At 41.9% G+C, this 22,670-nt stretch overlaps 1 protein-coding gene across 2 annotated transcripts in view; it reads left to right on the top strand.

The window, feature by feature from the left end:
* GNAS (GNAS complex locus) overlaps window positions 1-22,670 on the top strand; it is a 140,718-nt gene that overhangs the window by 100,788 nt on the left and 17,260 nt on the right. For both annotated transcript variants that reach the window (XM_082065342.1, XM_082065343.1), the window contains exon 5: window positions 2,985-3,082. In XM_082065342.1, the coding sequence (XP_081921468.1) occupies window positions 2,985-3,082 (98 nt within the window). The remainder of the gene's footprint in view (window positions 1-2,984; window positions 3,083-22,670) is intronic.

The following is a 22,670-nucleotide window of genomic DNA, read 5'->3' as shown; positions in this document are numbered from 1 at the left end:
CCAGCAAATGATTCAGTGTTACGGAAACAAGAGCCAGACATGTAAGGACTAGTTTTCTGGTTATTTATTTTCAGGAAATTTGCCTGCTACTTTTGGTTAATTTGTTTCCTAACTCATTATTTTTAGAGATCTCATACAAATTAGACCTATTTAACTGGGGGGAAAAAAAAAAAGAGAAACAAACCTGTTGCCGACTTGATTTTTCTGGTGGCCTCTGAAGACCCTGTTTTGCCTCAATACGTAACAAATCTTGTGGTTTTACTTGCCTTCCCTGAGAGCAGCCCCAGGCTACATTCCATGACTCAAATGGGATGCTGAGGATTTCTTATGTTATTCTTTCTCTTAAATATTATTTCAGAATTGTGGTTAGTGTAGGTGTATTGGAAGGGAGAATCTGTTTTTTTCCAACTAGCTACTATGTCTTAATTTCAAAATCAGTTACTAGTGTGAGTAAGCTTCCAATAAAGCAAGAGTAGAATTCTGGAAGCCTGGCTCCAGCTTTTCTTTGGTGAACACCTTCCTAGTTTACAGATGTGTAAACTGGGGCAGCATTAGTCCCAAAATATGTGAAAATATATTTGAGGTAGCCTGAGGACAAAAGGTTGTTTATTAATTAATTAAAGACCTCATGTTTGGCTATCACAAGTAGTGTAGTTCAGTTAAAAAAAAATCCTTAACACCAAAAAAGACCAAAGAAACACAATAAAAACCCGCCCCCAAACCCCCACTGTGTGTTAGTATAATAATTTATTACTAGTGACTTGTTGTAGGTCCTGATTTTGACATGTCAATAGAAAGTTCAAAGAATGTGAACTGAAATTCCTTTTCCATTCCACACGGACAGTTAATTACCATATTGAAAGGATTGCATGGGTATTACTGGTTATAGTTCAGATTAGCAGGGCAGACATAAAGGGAGTATTATAAGCATTTTACTGCTAATTCACAGAGTCACAGAATCCCAGAATGTCAGGGGTTGGAAGGGCCCTGGAAAGCTCATCCAGTGCAATCCCCCCATGGAGCAGGAACACCCAGCTGAGGTTACACAGGAAGGTGTCCAGGCGGGTTGGAATGTCTGCACAGAAGGAGACTCCACAACCCGCCTGGGCAGCCTGGGCCAGGCTCTGACACCCTCACTGAGAAGAAGTTTCTTCTCAAATTTAAGTGGAACCTTTTGTGTTCCAGTTTGAACCCATTACCCCTTGTCCTACCGTTGGTTGTCACCAATGGAGCCTGGCTCCATCCTCCTGACACTCACCCTTTATATATCTGTAAACACTAATGAGGTCACCCCTCAGTCTCCTCTTCTCCAAGCTCCAGAGCCCCAGCTCCCTCAGCCTTTCCTCACATGGGAGATGCTCCACTCCCTTCAGCATCTTTGTCGCCCTGCACTGGACTCTCTCCAGCAGTTCCCTGTCCTTCTGGAACTGAGGGGCCCAGAACTGGACACAATATTCCAGATGGGGTCTCACCAGGGCAGAGTAGAGGGGAAGGAGAACCTCTCTCGACCCCAGGTACCATTGGCCTTCCTGGCCACAAGGGCCCAGTGCTGGCTCATGGTCATCCTGTTGTCCACCAGGACCCCCAGGTCCCTTTCCCCTACACTGTTCTCTAATAGGTCATTCCCCAACTTATACTGGAACCTGGGGTTGTTCCTGCCCACATGCAAGAGGCTACACTTTCCCTTGTTATATTTCATTACATTTTCCCCCGCCCAACTCTCCATCCTGTCCAGGTCTCTGGATGGCAGCACAGCCTCTGGTGTGTCAGCCACTCCTCCCAGCTTGGTGTCATCAGCAAACTTGCTGATAGTGCACTCTATTCCCTTGTCCAAATCATTGATGAATATATTGAATAATAAGGTACAAACATTGATCATTATCTCTTTATTATAATCCACATATTTTCTTGGAAGTCAAGAACTGCCCTTAAAACACAGGGAGGACTCTTCTGAACAATATGACATGGTTCTGTTAAACTAAATCCTAGGCTTTTTATTATCAAAGTGTTTGTGTTAGGGCCAGGAACTGGATTTACTTTCATCCCATTTAAGAGTCTGATTGCAGAAACTGCTCCAAATGGTTTGCCACTAGGTATGAAGGAGTTCATAAACTGTGTGAAATAATTGGCTGATATCACTTGTCTAACAGAATGTCATGGTCGTAGTGAGAAAGAGTAGTGAGGAAGGACTTTGGTGTCTCATTTTTTGTGGTGGTTTTACTAGGCAGTGGCTTTTTCATTAAGACGCCAACTCTTTTGACTTCAGTTGTACGTTTGTAGGTGATGAAGAATCTTTCTGTTCTATTGCATTTTCTGTAAACTTATGTTTGCATAGTTATTTGTTGACTTTAATGCAGGATGAAGCAAGTATTTTGGGTTATCTAGCTTTGTATCACTGTATTTCTTCTGTAGTTCGTTATCCTTTTATATGACAAAAGAATAAATTCTGCAAGTACCTTAAGTGATACAGAGTTAAGAAAGATACTGATGTTGATATAGTCCTCAAAGGTCCTCACTAACATGGAAGGTCAAGTAAAAGCTACTCGGCATTTGGTACCTTTATGTAAAAATTCCCGAGGAGTAATGTTTCATTGACGAATAAAAAAAAAAACCTTGTCAGCCAAAAAATCTTGGCAGCCAATATACAGTGAATTGTGAGTTAAAGACCAGATGCTACCAAATGGTACGAGTTATGCCAACAGAATTATCATCAGTGAAAAGTTAACCCTTCTTTCCAGATTTCAGTATATAGTTGGACTCGATCAAAATGATCGAGAAGCATTTCTTCAAGCGTCACAAAATCCTAAATTGAAAGTAACAACAAAAAAAAGCCAATGGAGCTTGTAGTTGGGTTCTAAAACACGCTTAAAGTTTTTTGTTAAATATGCTCCCATTTACCCTCCGTTGTGGTGGTAATGATATGTGACCGTTTACCAGTTCTCTTAATAAATGACATTTTGCTAATATTATTTTTACTCTTTCAGGAGTTTTATGAACATACAAAAACACTTTGGCAAGACGAAGGTGTGAAAGCCTGCTACGAGAGATCTAACGAGTACCAGCTGATCGACTGCGCGCAGTAGTGAGTATTGGTTGTGTTCTGCTCCATACGGATGGCGATACGCAAATGTTAGCATCGAGCGTTCAGGACGGTGATTTGGATGGTACTGCTGCTTGCTTTTCCTTACCTTGGAAAAGGAGTGGATGCTCCATAGTGGATTCCTGTTAATCAGCTATTCAGAGAGGCAGGAAAAGCTGGCATTCAGTTAGACAATATTATCCAGGGTGAAAACCTTGCAGATGTCTTCAAATGCTCTTACTACAGCCTGACACCTTAATGCAGCTTCAGATACTACAGCAAGTTTTAGTAAGTTGGAAAGTACATTGGTGTGAAACAAGTTTTGTGTTTGTAGCTTTTGTTTTTAGTGCGGTTTATTAATGTGAAGGCAGAGATGGGCAGCAGCCCGGGAGCACTCACCAGGGTTCTTATGTGCCTTGCTGCACATATCACTGAATGATTCATTCTCTTCCGCTCTTTATACCACTGTGATAATTGGTATTGTCAGGAGAGACTGCTGCATGTTTGCAGTTATTTATCACATATATACTATGTACAGCTCAGAATTTTTTTTACAGCAAGATGTTTGTGATAACTGGGAGCATTCCTGGTATTTTTGTTGTGTATACTCAAGGATCGCAGGACTCCAATTTAGAATGTTAATGGTTAAAACTGTTCTTTATTAGTTTATACTCTCTCCACTTCTTTTGGGGAAGCTGAAATTATGTTTAATGGTCAAGAAAATGCAGGTTTCTCATTTCACGTAATGATGGGCAACTGCAGTTCGTTGTCTGCTACTTTGTCTCTTAAAAGAACATTTGATGAAATAAAAATTGTAAGGTTCTTTATTTTTTGTTTGCTTAGTTAGACTTAAAGGTAAATCAACAATTATTAATAGCTCTGTTTGAAAAGAGAGCAGGGAGATAATTTTACTGTGACCTGCCCAGCTCCAGGTCTTTCGGAGCCCCTTTGAAGTTTTGCCATTGTTTCTAGTGTGAATTTGTTTGATGTGGAGCAATGTCTCTTGCATTAGGTGACTAATGTTTGATCATTTGGCATGGATTTTTTTGCCAGTTCGGTTGCTGAAAAATAGAAACAAGATTTTCGTTTTCTGTCAACTCTCCAGTAAATTTTGTCTTTCTAGTGTAAAGCTGATAGAAATAGAAAAAAAACTAGTTTTGTTTCTGATAGTGTTTGGTTCTCTGTTTCTGGTTACCGTTTGTTAATAGTCAACTTCTCTGACGGGAAGAAGTAAATATTAAGCACCAAGTGGGTTTTGCGTTGCCCTTTTTTGGAAGAGGAACAAATTTTGTTCAGCCCTGAATGCACAGAAGAAAACTAAAGTTCTTATCAGCCCTGATTGCTGGGATTGACTTTTCATTGGGTGAGCAAGGGGGTGGTTTTACCGTCCTGCTCCACCTAGTGGAACACTGAATTCTACATCATGGGCTGTGGAGCCAAAAATAAACCTTGTGCCTTGCTGACAAATGACAGATCTTTTTTCTAAGATACCATTACAGTCTCCTTCTAAAATTATTTCATAATTCTAATATTTATTCAAGTTGATAGTAAAGTATATGGCGTTGTTTTCTTGCAGAAGGAGTTTTCCAGTTGATAGTTTGGGTAGTTTTTGTCCTTTCTGGCATTTTTGCTTGTGCATTGGTGTTGTTTTGAGTAACAGAATAGGCAAAGTGATAGTTTTTCATGGTAAAATGTTTCCTTGGTGGTAACATCACTTTGAAATTCTGAGCTTTTTTTTATCATAGCAAATTTTCAAGAGACCTGACAAAAATTACTGCCCGGAAGATCTGACAACTGGGAGCTTGAAATTAACCTGGCGAGCACACTCTAAAAAAATGTGGCAAAGGCAAAATATAAATGGTAGCTGAGATTTATCAGGTGAAGACTATTTGAATTTGAATGTGCAAGCTGCTGTCATTGGGGCTAATAGAAGTTAGACGAGAAAGCAGAACAAACTGTGTTAGAGTTGTCAGTTCTTTCAGAGAGGAGTCCTGGGTTCTAAACACTTTCCCCTTTTGGAGTCCCAGTTTAAAACAAGAAAGACGTACTTAAAATGGAAGGCAGGAAAGTGTCTTTTTCAGAATCAATCCAGCTTCCAAAAATCCCTTCTTGCTGTTGAAAGTTGAATCAGTTCTTAAATATTAATGGATTCTTTGTTCGGTGAATTACTTTAGAATTCTAAACAATGTTTCTTTTTCACAAAAAAAACCCTTCTTATAGTTGTTTGTAACAGCTTTAATTTTTTTAAACTGTCATTTGTTGAAGTGTGAATTGCTTGGTGTAAAGTTTGTCTTGGGCTCATTTAACATTCTGCATTCTCTAAGAAAAGTTATTTTCACTCTTGGAAAGTGACAGGGTTATTTATATATAGGAAGCTTTGCAAGGAGATTCTGCCAAATGTTTAAAATCATTTTTGTCTGTCTTTTAGCAGGGAACAGTGAGAACGTATATCGTACAGGCGTTTGTTTGGCTTTCAGAGATGTTAATACCAAAATGAAATTCGCTTCTGTTTCTGCCAAACCTGCAGGAAACGTGTGCGGAGCTTCTTGAGGAGCTGTGGGCTGGTCCTTGGGCAGTGGGGCATTGCAGCACCAGTCCTTCCCTCCTCTTATTTCCACCTTTCCACCTTTTGTCAGTGGTGGGATGGTGAGGTACTGGGGACTCACCTACTGCCCTTCTGTTCAACATTGCCACTTTTACAGTTGTGCTTTTCTTGGTTAAAACTGTTCTCGGTGTAGGCAGCTTAGCTCCAGTCCAGCAGAAGGTGCTGCCAGAGTTCAGGACTGTATGGCGTAGCTGCAGGATGCTGGAGTGTCTTGAAAAGAAAGGTGATGGGGAGATGGAGCGTCAGCTCTGGCAGAGTTTGTGCTGAGGAAAGAAGGGAGCGCGCGGATGCGTTGGGAGCCCTCAGAGAGGGACAAAGCGGGGCAGGGGATGCTGCTGCTTTGCTTCTTGTCCTTTCCCAGAAAAGTGGGAACTAATATATTTCTCAGCCTCATGTGTCACATCTACCTACCTTGAAAGTAGATATTTCAGGAGTCTGGCAATTGTGTTTTTCACCTGCTCCTGAGCAGTAACTTTAGCTGCAGTACTTCCTGCTGACTTGCTGCCATTTTTCAATGTCTGCCCATAAGAAGTTACCATTAATACATGCTTTTATCCTTGCTCCACCAAGTTCCTGGTTGCATTGGCTCAGAAAGATGACTTTACCCAAAGTTACAGGTACCGTCCTGAGTCTCCGTGTAACTGGAGTTGTGATCTTTGGAGGTGTGAAGCTGGGAGGCCCAGGCAGTAACCTCAGCTGCTGGAGAGCCCTTCTGGTTCCCTCTCCTTTATCCTCAAGCTCTCTGCCTAAATGAAAATGTCACGTCAGAGGAACCCTGTTCATTTTGAAAGAGTAGCTGCCTCTGCTCATCGTGAGCTTTACTGAACTTCCTGCATGGGCATATCTGACAGTCTTGAGAGGCAGAGAAAGGAAAGGAGCTTGTTTCCCTTTTCTTAACTGGACTTACTAAGTAATTAGTTTCAATTCTGTTTTTAGAACAACATGGGCTGTGAGGTTTTGTCACCAGTTTCTCTCTGAGAGGAACGTGTTTTAGCCGTGAGGAGGGAGCGCTGTCCAAGAGGAGACCACGTTTCATGGCTCTGCATCGCGTGGGGATGGGTACAGCAGAGGACGAACATTGGTCCTGAAGCTCCATTTGATACTGCTCTGGCTAATAATAAATGGAAGAACGCAGATGTGTCTAGAATATAGAAAACCCCAAACGGTGATAAATAAATTATTTACCATCCTTCATGTTTCTTCCCTGAAGGCACAGGATTGCATTTATTCAGAATGTATTACTTAATATTGAGAATATAGGAGCCATTTCCACTATAATGTGCCAAGACCTGTTTGTCAAATATACGCCTTCTGTCAAATATAAACAAGATCTCTTGAAGTGCTGTTGTTGCTAATACTTCTACCTCAGTTTTCATTTGAAAAGATCTGTTCTTAAAGCCTCACAAATACATATCAGATAAGCCAGAGTAAGTAGAATCTTTCCCATACGAATGTGCTGTTTGTGGCACAAGGGCATGAAGGATGCCAGCCCTGTCCTGTAAGGTCTGAGCCAAAGTCTGGGGATGTCCTGAAGAAAGTTGCTTTAATGTCAGTAACGGTTGGATTAGAGTCATAGAATCACAGAATAGTTTGGGTTGAAGGGCCCTTCCCAGCTCCCCCAGTGCCCCCCTGCCATGAGCAGGGACATCTTCACCAGCTCAGGGTGCTCAGAGCCCCGTCCAGCCTGGCCTGGGATGTCTCCAGGGATGGTTCATCCACCACCTCTCTGGGCAACCTGGGACAGGCTCTCACCACCCTCAGTGTAAAACATTTCTTCCTCTTGTCTGGCCTGAATCTCCCGTATTTTAGTTTAAAACCATCACCCCTTGTCCTCTCACAACAGGCCCTGCTAAAAAGTTTGTCACATCTTTCTTATCAGCCCCTTTTAAATACTTAAAGGCTGCAGTAAGGTCTCGCTGGAGCCTTGTCTTGTCCAGGCTGAGCATACTCAAGTCTCTCAGCCTTCCCTTGTAGCAGAGGTTTTCCATCCCACCGATTATGTGTTTGTGGCTCCTCTGGCCATCTCCGGCAGGTCCATGTGTGTCCTGTGCTGAGGACTCCAGAGCTGGGCCAGCACTGCAGGGGGTCTCACCAGAGCAAGGCAGAGGGGCAAAAGCAAAGCCTCCTAGTGTGTTTTCTAGACTTGCTTATATTAGGCTGTGCTCAACAAATACTTGAACTTTTGCTTTAGCTGGTCTCGGCTTAGTTAGGCTCCTTGGCCACAGATTTGATTTTGTGCTTCATTTCACGCCATGCTTTCTCTGCGTATCTCCTCGCTGGCGCTTCCTGGTTTCGGCTGGGGTGGAAAAGGAAATAATGTCAGAGCTGGTCCTTGCAGCCCGTTTCCCAGCCCCTGCGCTCAGGAAGGGCTGGAAGCGGCGCGGGGAGCCCGTTCTCACGCTATTTCCTGCCGCCCGCTCCTCTGCCATTTCGGGAGGGAGGGAGCACCGCAGGGGCTGCTTGGGCGCTGGGTCGCGTTCCTCAACTTTCAGCACCAGCAGAGCCACCCTGAGAGCTTAAAGCTGTGCAAGGCTGCTCTGGCAGGGCTTTATGTTTTTAAAGATGTTTGTTTTTAAAATACTTATCAAAGAAAGGAGGGGAGTGCAGCTATTAGGCGACTGCTGCGCAGCGCTGCTGAAGGATCAGCACATGTGGACGTGCTGGTTTTTTTAATTTCTAATTTGTTATGGGTTGTAAATGCTTTATATTTTTATTAAGATTTATGGTGTGTTTTATTTCTGGATTTGCTGACTTGTAGAGAGCAATTAAGAGCTCCACTCTGAGCACTTACTGATTTTTCTTCCATGTTGATTTCACTTCAGGACGAAGTTCCCTTCATGGAACATGCAGTAAAGTGCATTTGCTCAAAGTCTCACCTTTTTAAATAGTGGCTGACTTATCCGTGGTACTGCTGTTAGTCTTTTCTTTTTACTTTCTTTCCACGCGACATGATTTTGGCAGAGTAGTTGCCCTGGTCTCCTCCAGCTCTGTGAACTACGTCTGTGTACTCACATTCAGCAGGACAGGAATTTCCCTGGCCTATATTCCCGGCATACACGAGCTTCTTACGGACACTAACAATTATATTGTTAACCATTCCCGTGAGGAAGAAAAATCTTCATGTCCCCTTTTGCTGCTCTAAAACTGATGCACTTGCCTACTGCTGCGTGAATTCTTTGGCAAACCAAGGAACAGACCCAGATCATCTGACTTCTAATCCTTAGTGCTGATTATAAAACCCACTGTACTTTATTCCCAAACACTTAGAGATAACTGAATTAGGGTCTTCTCCCTAGTCGTCTTCAGCCTGAGGGAATAGAAGTTCATGTTTTAAACAAGATTAAATTTCAGTTTAAAAAAGTATAGCCCAGGTTATATTTTCTCTGCAGTCCAATGGGGTGTTAGGTGCAGAAGTAGGTTGCTGTGGATGATGGGAAGCACAGTGACTCCTGTCTTTGCATGACTTTAGTGAAGTCACTACCAAGAAAATGAGTCCAAATCTATAGGCAGCTGAATTACACCTGACTACTCAGTGTGTCTGCCCTTCCTGCTGACCGTCAATAGCAGGGATGTGCCTGCTGGCAAGTGCTGTGAAAACCAGATTACCTAAATTTAGCCAATAAATGGATTATGAATCCAACACATGTTCCCACTGTTGTCACAGCTAATCATAAATTCGTAATTTCAAGCTACACTTAACCTCAGATAAACTCCTCTGTCTTTGAAATAAATTACATCCCAGTATGAAGCAAGATAAAATAAAAGGTGTAGTGGAAAAGCTTGCTTGAGTCTTATGAATTAGGAGCACTGATAAGTGAAAAAGGTGATGAGCCATAATGGCAGAAAGACCTTTAACAAGTCCAAAAAGTGAATAATTTAAGAAGCCACACCACAGGCTTTTGAGGTCTGTGCAATGCCCACCGCATCACTCTGAATTACTGTAAAACAGTTTGACTGTTTGCTCTGGGAATCCCATTTCTGCCTCCACTTTCCCTCGCTCTGGCACTTGTACCCCCTGCACCCGCTGCCCTCGGTCGCTTCCCGCCTGTGGTTCTCCTTTGTTCCACACATCTGTTCATGTGTCAGCTCCTTTCTGGTCTTCGGCTGCAGTTGCAACTTCCTTTCCATGTCCAGTTGTAAATAGGAGGGATTTACCTTCAGCTGGCGGCAGAGCTGACCTGATCTGAAGAGTGTGAAAAAGCTGGGTTGGAACGTTTTCCCCTGTATCTTGAGCCAGTCCTGCACTCAAATAATCACACTTTGCCTTTTAGATTGTGTCACTTGCTAATAGCTGCAAGAGTTCAGGACAAACCCAAGTGCAAGTGTCAGGGATCCCTGATTTAGGTGAAATGGATGTTCATTGCTGAATGTGTTGCATTTGCTTTCATGTGCAAATGGAGCATTTGCTTTCTACCACAGCTATTTCTTTCAGTAACAAATCCACATGCAGAAAATTTGCTAAGGTTAGGTACATGCTTGCTCAGGAGTATTTTTGAAACTTTGGCATGAGTGTTAATGTTTTATTTAAATAAAATTTGTCCATAAAATAGTGAATGTCCTCTGATCATGAGTCGACTCCACATGATTTGTTCAGCAGATTGCTGTTTTCCTCTGACAGCTGTTTCATTTGGCATGGCAAAAGGAGATGAAGACAGTGCCATGAAGGCAGGACTAAATAAAAAGCATATTGATGTTTTAGTGAGCCAGTGAAGAGTACTGTGGTGAGTCTAGTGGGTAGTTTGCTTGGGATGTATCTCTGAGCTAATATTTTACTTTAATAGTCTGCTTTAAAACCAAAGTTGATGTTATCAAAGAATGTGAATGTATGAGTAACTACTGCTGTATAAATCTAAGAATGATGCAGCTTCGTAAGTTTGTTCTGTACTAAAAGTACTTGGCTACAGTTCAGAATTCTGCAGACAAAGTTGTTCCATAGCCCGATTTCTTGATGGTTTGCCTATACCCATACAGTTCGTTAACACAGACTTAAAAATAATTCACTACAGAGAATAACAGATTCCTTGTTACTAGTGGTAAAAATGGCAAACTGTTTTGTTTGATAAAAAACATGCTGCATCACCAAATGATTTTAAACATTTTAAGAAACAATAAAGATAAATGACAAAGAGTACATAAGCCCTGAGATTTCTGTTTCAAAAAGAGAAAATAAAATGAGGGTTTTAAAAGCCAAAGTCAGATGCATATTTTTGTAACTGCTTTCAAGTCTTTTTGGTTCTGTAGTATCTGGACTTGTTAGTCACCACATTCTGATACCTGCCCAGGCTTCTGCTCTGGTTTTTGTGGCAAACATACACATTCAAATGCAGTGGAATTTTTTTGTGGGTGAAGGTGAAGAATTGAAATGCAATACAACAGGAGATGGATTATAAGCCAAAACTTGCCATTACTTAAACTTTTACTAATTTCTGCATTTTAATGGCAACAGGTTCACCAGTTCCTTCCTACTTTTTCCTTTTCCCGTCCTCAGAGCTTTTGTTGCGGAATTAATTGTGTGAGAGAATATGCTAGAAATATATGAAGAAGCATCTTTTGTTTGCTGAGGCTTTTGGAAGAATTGCTGTGAAGATCATATTGGTAAGAGTTTGTAAGTGAAGGAGAATGAGGGACCTACCAGCAGAGTGCTGGTTCTGCAGAGAACTCTGGGATTTATACACGTGTGTACCTGAGGTTAAACATATCTGGGGTTAGTTATGCAAATCAGTTAATGAGTTGCCACCTTGAAAAGTTGTGTTTCCAGCTTTCCATCAAGATGGATTTTAAATCCTTTCCATATGGTCATTGATTCAAAGACATGTTTTGAGGATGGGCTCAGGTCAGTTGCTTCAAAGAGGTGTGTGGCGTTGCTTTTTGTGGACAATTGTGGTTACTTGTTAAGTTTTGAGACTTCATAAAATTTTTTCAAACAAATAATGTATTAGTAAACAAGATTTTGTGCGTGCATGCAAGGCCCTGACTCAGTGTGCAATCCCTTTGGAGCGATTAATCAGTGTTCTTATAGACTTGACACAAAATAATTTATTGAAGAGATTAGCGTGTTGCATTGTTAGACAAGATCATTAGGGAAAGTAACGTAGCATTGCTACACAATCCTGGTTTTCTTTCATAACTGTGAAGATTAAGAAAAATTCAATAGCCCGGATTCATCCTCATAGGAACTCTCCTAGAGCAGATGGAGTTCTCCTACTGTGAGTAAATTTGTTAGCAACAGGTGTCACAAATATCGCTGTTTGCATGAAACTCCTGGGTGTTCTGCGAGCAGCCTTTCATCATTTAAATGGTGCCACGCGTTCCTGGAGTGAGGGAATCTCACAACTCTAGTAAACGCTGTATCGGGCTACTAGTGCAAAGCTGCTAAACACACAAGTGGTGCGTTTACTGCAAGACAGGCCCAACATTTAACAAGGACAGGAAGACAATTGGTGGAGCTACGTGACTGCTGAAAGCTCGAGATTCATTGGCTTGCCTTCCCTCTACTGTGGTATTGCCCTTTTTTTCTGTATTTCTTTTTATTTTTACTAACCACAGAATATATAGGGTGTTTCAAGAAGATGGACCCAATTTGATTTGCTTTGAAGTTGGGTCCATCTTTTTGAAAACCCTGTACTTTTTCATGGTAGGGATAGTGCAACAAACCTTCCCCTGTAATCTCAGTTCTGAAAAAATACACATACTTTAAGAAAATTTGAACCAGGAAAATAAACTATTTTGTACACAGCAATCCTTAAATCGTCTGGCTTTTGTGAGTGTCAGGAGGATGGAGCCAGGCTCTTCTCGGTGACAACCAGTGATCGGACAAGGGGCAATGGGTACAAACTGGAACACAAAAGGTTCCACTTAAATATGAGAAGAAACTTCTTCCCAGTGAGGGTGGCAGAGCCTGGCCCAGGCTGCCCAGGGAGGTTGTGGAGTCTCCTTCTGTGCAGACATTCCAACCCGCCTGGACACCTTCCTGTGTAACCTCATCTGGGTGTTCCTGCTCCATGGGGGGATTGCACTGGATGAGCTTTCCAGGGCCCTTCCAACCCCTGACATTCTGTGATCTGTGAACGTTTCAAGATTAGTATATGACAATTAGAAGAATACTTTTATCAAACTAAAACCTAAAATGATATTGTAAAACCTCGTTAAAGACTTGCTTTAAAAAAGGAATTAAGAGCAACAGTATTCCAAAAGATGGGAGGCAACAGAAAATTCCTGATACATGGATGAAATGAGGCTGGTGCTTTGGTGGTACAATGGAAAAGCGCCAGGTTTGATTCCCAGTCGTTCCCTGGGCCGAGCCAGTGCAAATACATCACTGCCGGTCCCAGGGAGAGGGAGCACTCCATGCCGTTGACTGGCATGTTCTCTCCTTTTCCTCTGCTGTGAACTCCACTGGTTGATACAACACTGAAGCCTTTCCTTCACTGGGGGCTTAAGTTTAAATTTCTTTTGTCTGGGTGCTTGCCTGCGTTCACAGGTGTTGCTGAATGGATTATTTTTGAGAGACCCCTGACAAAGATGTCAGCATTACATTTGCTATAAATTTAGCAGCAGGCTCAAAAGTTTATTGAGACCACGTGCTTGCATGCAGAGAACATGGCCATAAAATCCTTGCTTCAGGAGACGCAGGCTGAAAATGAAAAAATAGATTAAGCTCATGTTAGGTTAACAGGTTTATCAAACTGAAGCTGAATGTAAGTCTTCTTTCAGTATTATTTTTTTATAGTAGGTGACTAATCCCTAAATAAACTGAAATAAATTGCTAGCTAATTTTACGTATGATTAAGAATAGTTTTGTAGGCAGGATGTCATTGATACAGATTGTGATTTGAAATACCATTTTTGAGCCGATTGATTGCTCTGTGATACCTTACACATTGATTTTTGTACCTGAAGCACATTAAAATCAGTTGTTAGAGTTAAATTTAATTCTGTGTTTACTATATTTGTATTGTGGTACACTAGTTAAATCTCAGAAGGGTATCCACCAATAAGGCTAAATTTTAGCATATTCATTATTGAGTTAAGGGCTTTCAGTGCCTGGATGGTGATTTACACTTGAAATGTGTCAGCTGCCCAGTAAATTGAAGGCTGTGAAGTACCTTGGGTACTCAGCAAGGTTCCCCTTCCCCCAAAGGGCTCATGTGAACTGCAGCCCTACGGAAGAGCCGGCAAGGGCTGGCTTAGCAAGGGCTGGCTTAGCAAGGCCGGGGAGGGAAGGAGCTGCGGGTACTCTGCCCAGGGAGCATCCAGCCCGGTTCAGGTGGCCGGGTAGTGCTGTATGATCTTTAGCGAGAGGTGTGTTTTTTACAATTAAACAAACAAAAACCAAACCAAAATAGGAAACAAGGCACACCTGAAGCCTAGTTATTTTTTAGAAATAAATGCAAATAGCAGTAGACATGCAAAATCCCCACCAATTGTGTTAAGTTTTTGTTCAAGTATTGCCAATGTTCGTAATACTCGGAAAGCTGCTGAAGGCTGTGTCTGGAATAAACTGTCCACTACTTTTGCTATTAAGGCATCTCAGATTTTAATTATTTTTGATGTTATAAAGTCAGGGACAGCGTTGAGAAGTTATGCATCTTGAAGCTTCGTACCTGGCAAGGCAATCTTCTTATGTTAGTATCTGGCCGCTCTGTGGATATTCTTCAATCAAATTCAGTCTTGAGTGAACTAGTCTTGTGTGAGCCCACCGATTGTGGTTTTATTTTGGTCTTTTCCTTAGCTCTGCCTGTCAGTACGTGTGCCCGAAGAACACGTTGTGCAGTTAAGGTGTGTGCAGTCTCAGTTCTTGTCTTGGTTCGGCCTGAAAGGTTTCGCTTCATGGTTTCTGCAGGAGGACTCGCTGCTCCCCCCTGCTCCCCCGTGCCGAGCTGCTCTAGGATGCATACATATACATTGTGTTCTCAAAGGCCAGGCTGCGGCAAAACTCCCTTCCCCATTTGTAAATTGGAGGTGTGATACGTCTCTTCTTCGAGAAGAAAGTAAAAGTTCACACCTGTAAAAACTCCTGGATGGTTTTGGACAGTGTGAGGTTTTAAATGAAATCAGATGAGTTAAGTGCATTATTGTTCAATCTTTTGTGGCATTAGTGCCAAGAAGTATTGCAATGTCATCAAGAATCTTGACACGATTAAGTGGTTTTGTAGAAGGGGTGAGAGGATGGATTTAGAGCTCTTCTCTTGTCTTACCAGCATAGATGATATATTCCCCAAAAGAGCATTCCAGACTGTGCTGTGTCACATTAAAATGTAGATATAAGTATGTTATCTGTGTATTTTCAATCCTAACTCTAATTCTATACCCCAGTTGTTAAAAGTTTACTTCAAAAATAAGGTATGTAGTATGTATGAAGTGTGGAGCAATCATCTGTGACTTGTGTTACACATATAATGTATACTTATTATTGTCACAGTGTGTTACCAAGTGAACCAGTAACTAAAATGTCTATTTGGAGAATAACGTGTCACATTCTAAGTCACTCTGTTGTGATTATGTGGCCCATTCAGTAAATTTGCACATACTGATACGCTCCGTGTTGTGGATTCCGGGTGCTTTCAGAGCCGCGCGGCTCTCAGACCGAGCCGGGTGTTCTTTCTCGTGTTCCCCAGCTCCCTGCAGACGTGACGAGCTCTGTTTCTGTTTCCCTCTCCACCTTCTCCTCGTTGTGGATTTTGCAGCTGCGCGCAGGCAGATCCCTCGTAAGGAGGGAAAACAGGGCAGGGCAGGACTGGACAGGTCAAAGCAGAACTGCTTCACTAAACTAGAAAAAATAAAAAGGAGCCTGGCCCTCAACCAATTTTGAGGATCAGAAAGGTGTTGAGCCATTTCCCAGTTTCAATCAGATTGGAGCCAAGCCTTACCAGACACTTGGGAAAGCTGCAGCTCCACTGCTGCTTAATTGCTTCTTGTTTTGAAAGATAATTAGGAACTTTATTTAAAAATAGTAACTTCAGTGTTCAGTCCATTAAATTTGTCACCAAGATATTTTCGCTAGGCTCTCAACTGTTTTCTTATTGGAATTGTGAACTAAAAATAGGTGGGATTGCTGCTATTGCGTGCAGGGGCTGGTACCTCCATTCCAGCTCTGACTTTCCCTAATGATGTGCAGTGTGTGTGTTTCAGAGCTTTCTTCTGGGCTGGATGGAAGAAGGTCCTGCTAATTACGCCAGAACTGTGCGCTGTGGTTTTCTGATAAAGTCCCATGGCTGTGAAGGATCTGGAACTGATTTCCCTCCAGACAGGTCTTACAAAAGAGCGATTAGTGCCGCACCCAGTGCATTTTTCTTTTTTCACCAGTCTGTAAGAGATGTTCGGAATAATTCAACAAATACCTTTTAAAAACAAACAGCCGCTAATGAACACAGGTTTGTTACTATTATTATGAGGGGTGCAATTTACCCTCTCAGTTCAGTTCTCATGAGCAGTCCCTTTGTGCATAATTGAAATCACAGTGTAGATTGTAAGATAAAGTGACAATTACTGTGTTTATATTGTATGAAACATTGTGTGTTTTTGAAACAAAACTCTGTAATTACCAGAATCTGTACAAGCCTATGCTGCTTTTATACATGTACAGATTACAGGGCAAATTGGGTTATAATATCCACATTTAAATAGTCTGTGTTTTAAATTCTGAACTTTTTCACATTTATTCCTGACATCCATACCACAAATCATCATCATGGGTTAATGCTGGACAAGCAGGAGGCTGCAACAGATTTTTATTCTACAGAGTTACAGACATACATGTCTGTGTAAATGTATGGCAGTTTCCCTGAGTACTTACTACTTAGAAATCAGTAATATATTAGAAAAGTTGCATTTTTCAATTGTGATGTTAGCTGAAGATATTTTTCCTTCCCTGGGATACCTTTTCACTGTAACTCCACGAAATCTCTGCAGCTTACACTGGTAGAAACGAATGTAGGTAACAGGAGGAAGCTCTGCAGAACAGTGTGGGCTGGGGTCGTTTGTGTTTTGTTTTTTCCTTTTTAAAGGCTTGGTGTTTGGAGCCACAATCAAGACAGCCAGTGACCCGAATGTACATTGTATCAGCCTTTTTTCTTTTTTTAATCTTTCCCCATTATATTGTCTTTAAGCAAAGAAACAGAAAATCCTAGGAGTGTTAATAAAACATAGTCTCTCAAATGGAAGTGGGTTCATTTGAAGGAGGGTATCTTTTTTAATTCAAATGAAGGATGTGCTTATCTGCACAAGTGCTCCAATGGTGTTCTTTTAAAACCTGTACTTAGATGCAGTGTACAGCTCTGATGCAGTGTACAGCTCTGATGCAGTGTACAGCTCTGGGTGATTAGCACCTCAGACCTTTTTAAAGTTTCTCATCTGTTTGCTGGCAGCCTGTTCCTCGGACTTCCCGTGCATGTGCATTTATACAAAGGCAGGAGCTGTAGTTTTACAAGCTGGAGCTGCAGGACCTGAACATGGGTGGGATGGGGCAAGGGAAAAATGCCACCTGGAGAGCCCTGCACCTGTCACTGGTTTTGAACATCACAATCAATATAGGACAACTAATGCGTTAAAGATGCTGCAAAAAGGTCTTGGGCTGGAAAATGTAGAAAAAAACTAACCCAGAGAATGGCTATAGTTAGTACTCACATATTATTAACTTCTGTGTTATCAGTTGCTGCAGTTAGGCACCCTTTTTTGGGGTGAATCTAGTAATTTGCTGCTGAGTAGAGGAAGTGGGGTTAAGAACGCTGTAGTATGATAAAAGCTGTATTTCACATATGGTCTCATAATGCTTATAGACTGGGTATGTATAAGCACCTGATATGGGGTAAGCGGTGTCAGAACACACCACTTTGTCACTCTCCAGCCTTTCTCCCCATCTGACCCATCTGCTCTGAGTCTCTCCCACTTCGCAGTCCTTGCTGCTGTTCTTAGTGTAAACCCTGAGCCGGAAGCTCTAATTATAGTAATGCAGAACAAATGGAAATCCTGCAATTGTCTCCAGCACTCTTAAATCACATAGTTTCTAGCTACAGGTATCAGAGCAATAGGTGAGCCCGTCCAAGCTACAGCTGGGTCACGACGGTTCCATTCCGGCTGCTCTGTGCCTCCTGCACAGCTGTGGATTGCAGTTACTCCCAGAGCTGTGGGCTGTGAATGTCAGATGCCCACTAAGTTTTAGGCACAGATTTCAACCAGGACTGCAGCATGGAAGGGTGCTGGGCATCCTTCAGTGCTTTGCAGTAAGACATTATAAGAGAAGTGCTGGGTTTATGTCGTTTTACAAAATAATAGAAATGGGTATCGAGCACAGCTTTGGAAGGGCGGCCAAAGCCCCAGCTGGGTTCATAACCCCTTAACGTATGTTGATGTGGGAACATCCACTGCATGTGGGGATGAGAAAAACCTCCTTACACCTCTTCTCATCTTTCCTACTGCTGTTTTATTCTTGTTCTTCTCCTGACACTGTTTAAATGTTCCTTTCACGTCGAAGAAATTTTTAATCTGTTAATAAATAATTTAGGTTTAAGATTTCAGCCATTTAAAATGCAAACATGAGACACTGCCCTCTGCAGACAGAGAGATGGTCCGGATGTGTGTGTCCTCTACAGAGCTCTTATGACTTTTGGTCATCCAGTGGTATCTGGAGGTTTTCTGGAACTTGAATGCACACCTTGGGCTCTTCCCTTGGGCTTTTCTTTCCCTCCTGTTCTCTGCTGCCTGTTGTGATTGAGTCCATGTGTGTGGGAGTCAACCCACTTGTACAAAAATCAGTTGTTATTCATAGCTTTGGGATACTTTCTTTTTAGTGTAAGAAAGTTAAAAAAGCATGAACCGACATCAGTGGCGTTTCAGAATTAACGCCCGCTGAGAGGAAATTCTTCTCCATCTCTGTGTTTGTTCCACGCTCCCTGCACAGGTAGAGCTCACTGCGCTGTTTTGTACTTGCTTCACAACCATAATGGCCAGGATCTTTCTCCTTCTCCCCATCCACTGAGGAAAGGGGACTAAAGGCTTCCAGAGAGCATGTCAGTAACGTGAATTCAGCAGTTAGGTACGCCGCACCTCAGCGCAGGGGTTCTCTGCACAGGGCTGGTGTGGCCGAGGCTCTGGCACTGCCCGTGGCAGAGGGCGGGATGGGGCTGGATGTGACCCCTGCCCAGGTCTCCAGGTCCTTCTGCTGCCACGGAGGCGGGTGAGGATGCTGAGACTGCAGGGTGAGTGTGTGTTGTCTCTGGTGCCATCTGGATCTCAATATTCTCCTCAGTGTAAGGTTCAACTTCAGGATAGAGCTATTTTACAGTTATAATGCTGAAATAGTTATATTCTATGAATAACACGTTTAGTAATTGTTTAGCTAATTATAACAGTTTTATATAACTATGAGAAAGAGTCGATAGTTTAAAAGAGCTGCATTATCACTTCCTTACTGTAGCGTTGTCTTAAGCTAGTTAGAGAAGGAGGGATTTTAGAAGTCTTTCCAAAATTTCCCCTCACCTCCTTTTTCCTGCGCGCTCACCCAGCGATTCTTTCGCGCACACTTGGTCCGTCCCCCACGTCTCCGCTCTCTCACTCCAGTCCTGTCTCGTTCCTGTTCTGCAGCACCTGACGGCTCCTCTGAGTCAGAGAATGCGATAGGAAACCTCTCTGTGCCGAAACCAGAGAGCAAACAGGCTGAGGTTGTGCCTTGTCGGGGATTTTGCTTTCCCTGTGCATACATAAGTTCTTAATTCTCTGTTACTTCAGTCATAGAAGCATGCAGCTTAGAAGAGTCCACATTAAAAATAAATTTTGCAGACAAAATATGTTTTTCAAATATAAAGTATATCCTACCATCTGTTTTACAATCATTTGCATGATTTGACCTTTTACTAATATTTCAAGGTCTTCTATAGTGATTCTCCTGTTTGAGCAATGAGATTTAAAGGATTCACATTTTTATAATGATAAAAATTCTGCTTTGAGATGAAGTCAGTCAAGTTAGCAGGTCAGTGGGGAAGGCAGGGAGAAGGGCCAAAGTGTTTTACTTAAGAGATTCTAAAATGGCATATCATGTCACTTGCTGAATTAGTGCTGTTTGTGAGCTTTTGTAAAGCCACAGTATTCTGTGAAGCGTAGGCTTAAAGGCACTAAGTATACAAATGCAGTTTGGGAAATATTCCGTAGTTGATGACCATATATTGATGTTATCACAAACAACATGTGAGTAAGAGAAGGTGGAGGTTCTATATTAGATTTTCCTTTTAAGAGCAAAAGAGCAAAATCATGACACTGGCTGACTGACAGTTCTTTTTGTTTGCTGCGTTAAATTTCTGTGAGAATAGAAGAGCACTGTGCTTTGTCAGAGAAGCGGCCGCTCCCTGGGGATGGCTTTCCCGCAGGAGCAGCGTGTTCACCTTTCCTGTTTGCCCTTCAATTGGGTGTCAAGCTTCACTTCTTGCTCCTATTTGCCTGAACGTGAGGTGTACTAGGGAAAGAAAAGCACTGAAATTTGACTTCTTCGTTTTATCGTATGGCCAAAGAACACAGAAACACATACTTGCGGGTGACGCTTTTCGCAGTAACCAAAGATGAATGTCACTGTAGTCCTCAAAATTAAAATTATAAAATTGTTGTTGTAGCTCCAAATCACTTGTTTGTTTCAAAATGAATTTTAAGTATGCCTGGTATTAAATTTTATGATCAAGCAACTTTACATTATAACTCGCTTCAGAACAAGAGATGTGCTCTTTACAGATGCATTTAATACTAGATGCCAGGTTCTGTTTCTCCTTTAACAGAGGCCTGGAGTTGTTGGTTTGTTTTTTCCCCCAAGTTGGAAAAAGAAAATTAAAAAAAAATAAAGGCAAAGGAAAGAAAGGGCAGGGGGAAGCATGGCTGTGAGAAAAGCTACAACTGAAATGGGAGCTGCTTGAGCTGTCGGCTCCCAAACAGGTATTGACGGGTCGTCCGAGAAGACACTGACTGTGCTTCCCTCACCTGTGACACTGGCATAAAAAAAATGGAAGATTTGAGCGTCCTGTGAGCGGGACAACAGGCAACGTTACTGCTTGTTTGTGAAAGAACCCAACTTGATAAAACACCCAACAAAAATCTCAGTGGGGATGGCACCTAAGTAGGCAAAATTGCAGTGTTGGGTTTATATTCTTGCATGTTAAATATGTGAACTATTTCTCTGAAGGCCTTTGAAGCGTATTTAAATAAGGCGGTGAAGTGCTGCGCACCACCGTGCTCAAACCCAGCCGCGGTTCGTCCTTCCCGTGTTCTGGGCCCATTGGGGACCGATTCCTCCCCAGAGCCATCGCCGGTTCTGCAGCAGCTCAGTGGGATCACAGGTCCTGGTCTGCCCCATGGGCTCGTGTCATCTCCACCCGCCTCCATCTCTAACAATTCTGTTTCAAATGCTGTTGCGTGTTTTTCAGGGTGCAGTTGTATTCACGGTGCTGAGGGTTTAGGTTGTACAAGCCACACACAAGCTGAAGAATGTAGGAACTGTCTGAACCTTGGCTTGCGCTGCTTTTGCACATCGCTCTGTTTCTTCAAGTTATAGAAACCAGCATGAAGTATTACTGTATTAATTCTTTTATCATCTGAAAGGCTTGGTGCAAATACCAATAAATAATGCTTATAAAGCATTTTGTGGCCTTCAGATAGTAACGTTTTATTATTACTTCAGGTCTAGTTCTTTGGCTGTCTCTTCTTTTTACTGGCTGGATTGTTCGATCCCAGTTGTTAAGGGAATATGTTTTTATTAACATTTCAAATTATTAACATAATTTGAATTTTATTTATTAGTGATGTCACTAATTTTGTCAGAATAATGCAATTTTACAGTTCTGCTGATTCGATGGCACTGGAGGGAGCTAAAGACTGTGAGGACAAGGTTCATAGAAATACTTTGTTGAAACACAATGAAAGGATATCTCATTAGGTTCACCTGTTTTAATTGCTAAGAGCTGCCTATGGTAGGGATGCATACATGAAAAACTCATGTGTTGTTGCCATATTAAAAATAACATCTGAAATTAAAGCAACATTAATTTGCTGATTTGAACTCAAAGATGTCGGAGGCCTTTCCAGCAAATTTATATTCTGTAGGGGCACTGTTTAATTCTATTAAAAATTATTTGCATTGATTTTTTCCCTAAATGACTTCGCCTAAACAGTCTCCTAAGTTAGCAGAATCTATTTTTAAACCAATGTAAGAAGAACTGTTCCCTACTGCACCAGATTTCGTTTAAATAGATTTTGAAAAATTATTAAATGTAAAGTTTTCCTCCATGTTCAGCCCCACAGAGCACAGGAGTGATGCAGATATGTTGGCTTCTTCTTCACTATATAAGGTCTGTGACTTTAGGCTACGGTTAAAAACAGCTTACCGCAGAAAATGCCCGACCTCCCTTGTAGATATAGACCTTTCTCCACCTTCCAGAAAACAAGCACAACAAAAATATATATATATATATATAAAGAATACGGATACTTAAGTGGGGGTGGGAGAGGAATTCACAGGCGCACTTGAGTTCTTACTGGTCCAGCTTGACGGCTTTATAGATAGTAAAGATCATGGAAACAGTGTTTAATATTTTCTTGTAATGATTAGCCTTCACTTTCTGGTTCCTCATGTAAAATTCAAAATTGTAGTCTTAGTGTGTCGAGTTCTTGCTGAAATAACTGCAAAAGGAGCCAAACTTGATGCAGTACGTAGGAGTTTGGTTTTTCGAGACGGCGATCTTGGAGAGTCGCTGAGGTTAAAGCCATTTTGAAGGGGCAGGAAAGCTGATACTTTGATGTCTGATTAATTCGGTTCTTGTTTTATTTTAAACACTGATTAAAAAAATGAAGACAGGCAAGCGAAAATGGGTTAAACTGTAGAGATGGTATAAACGTTCCTGTATGTAAAGCAGTAGATTTGATAGTGTTTTGCAGGGAACAGGATCGTTAGTTAGATCCGAGTGTCTGGTGTGTTCGGCTCACCAAAATTCAGGAAGAAGAGTTACAGAAGCG

Source organism: Streptopelia decaocto (assembly GCF_964273445.1).
Source record: "Streptopelia decaocto genome assembly, chromosome: 14".
Lineage (NCBI taxonomy): Eukaryota > Metazoa > Chordata > Aves > Columbiformes > Columbidae > Streptopelia > Streptopelia decaocto.
The sequence above is the reverse complement of the archived record's forward strand: the minus strand, read 5'-3'. Positions and strand labels throughout refer to the sequence as shown.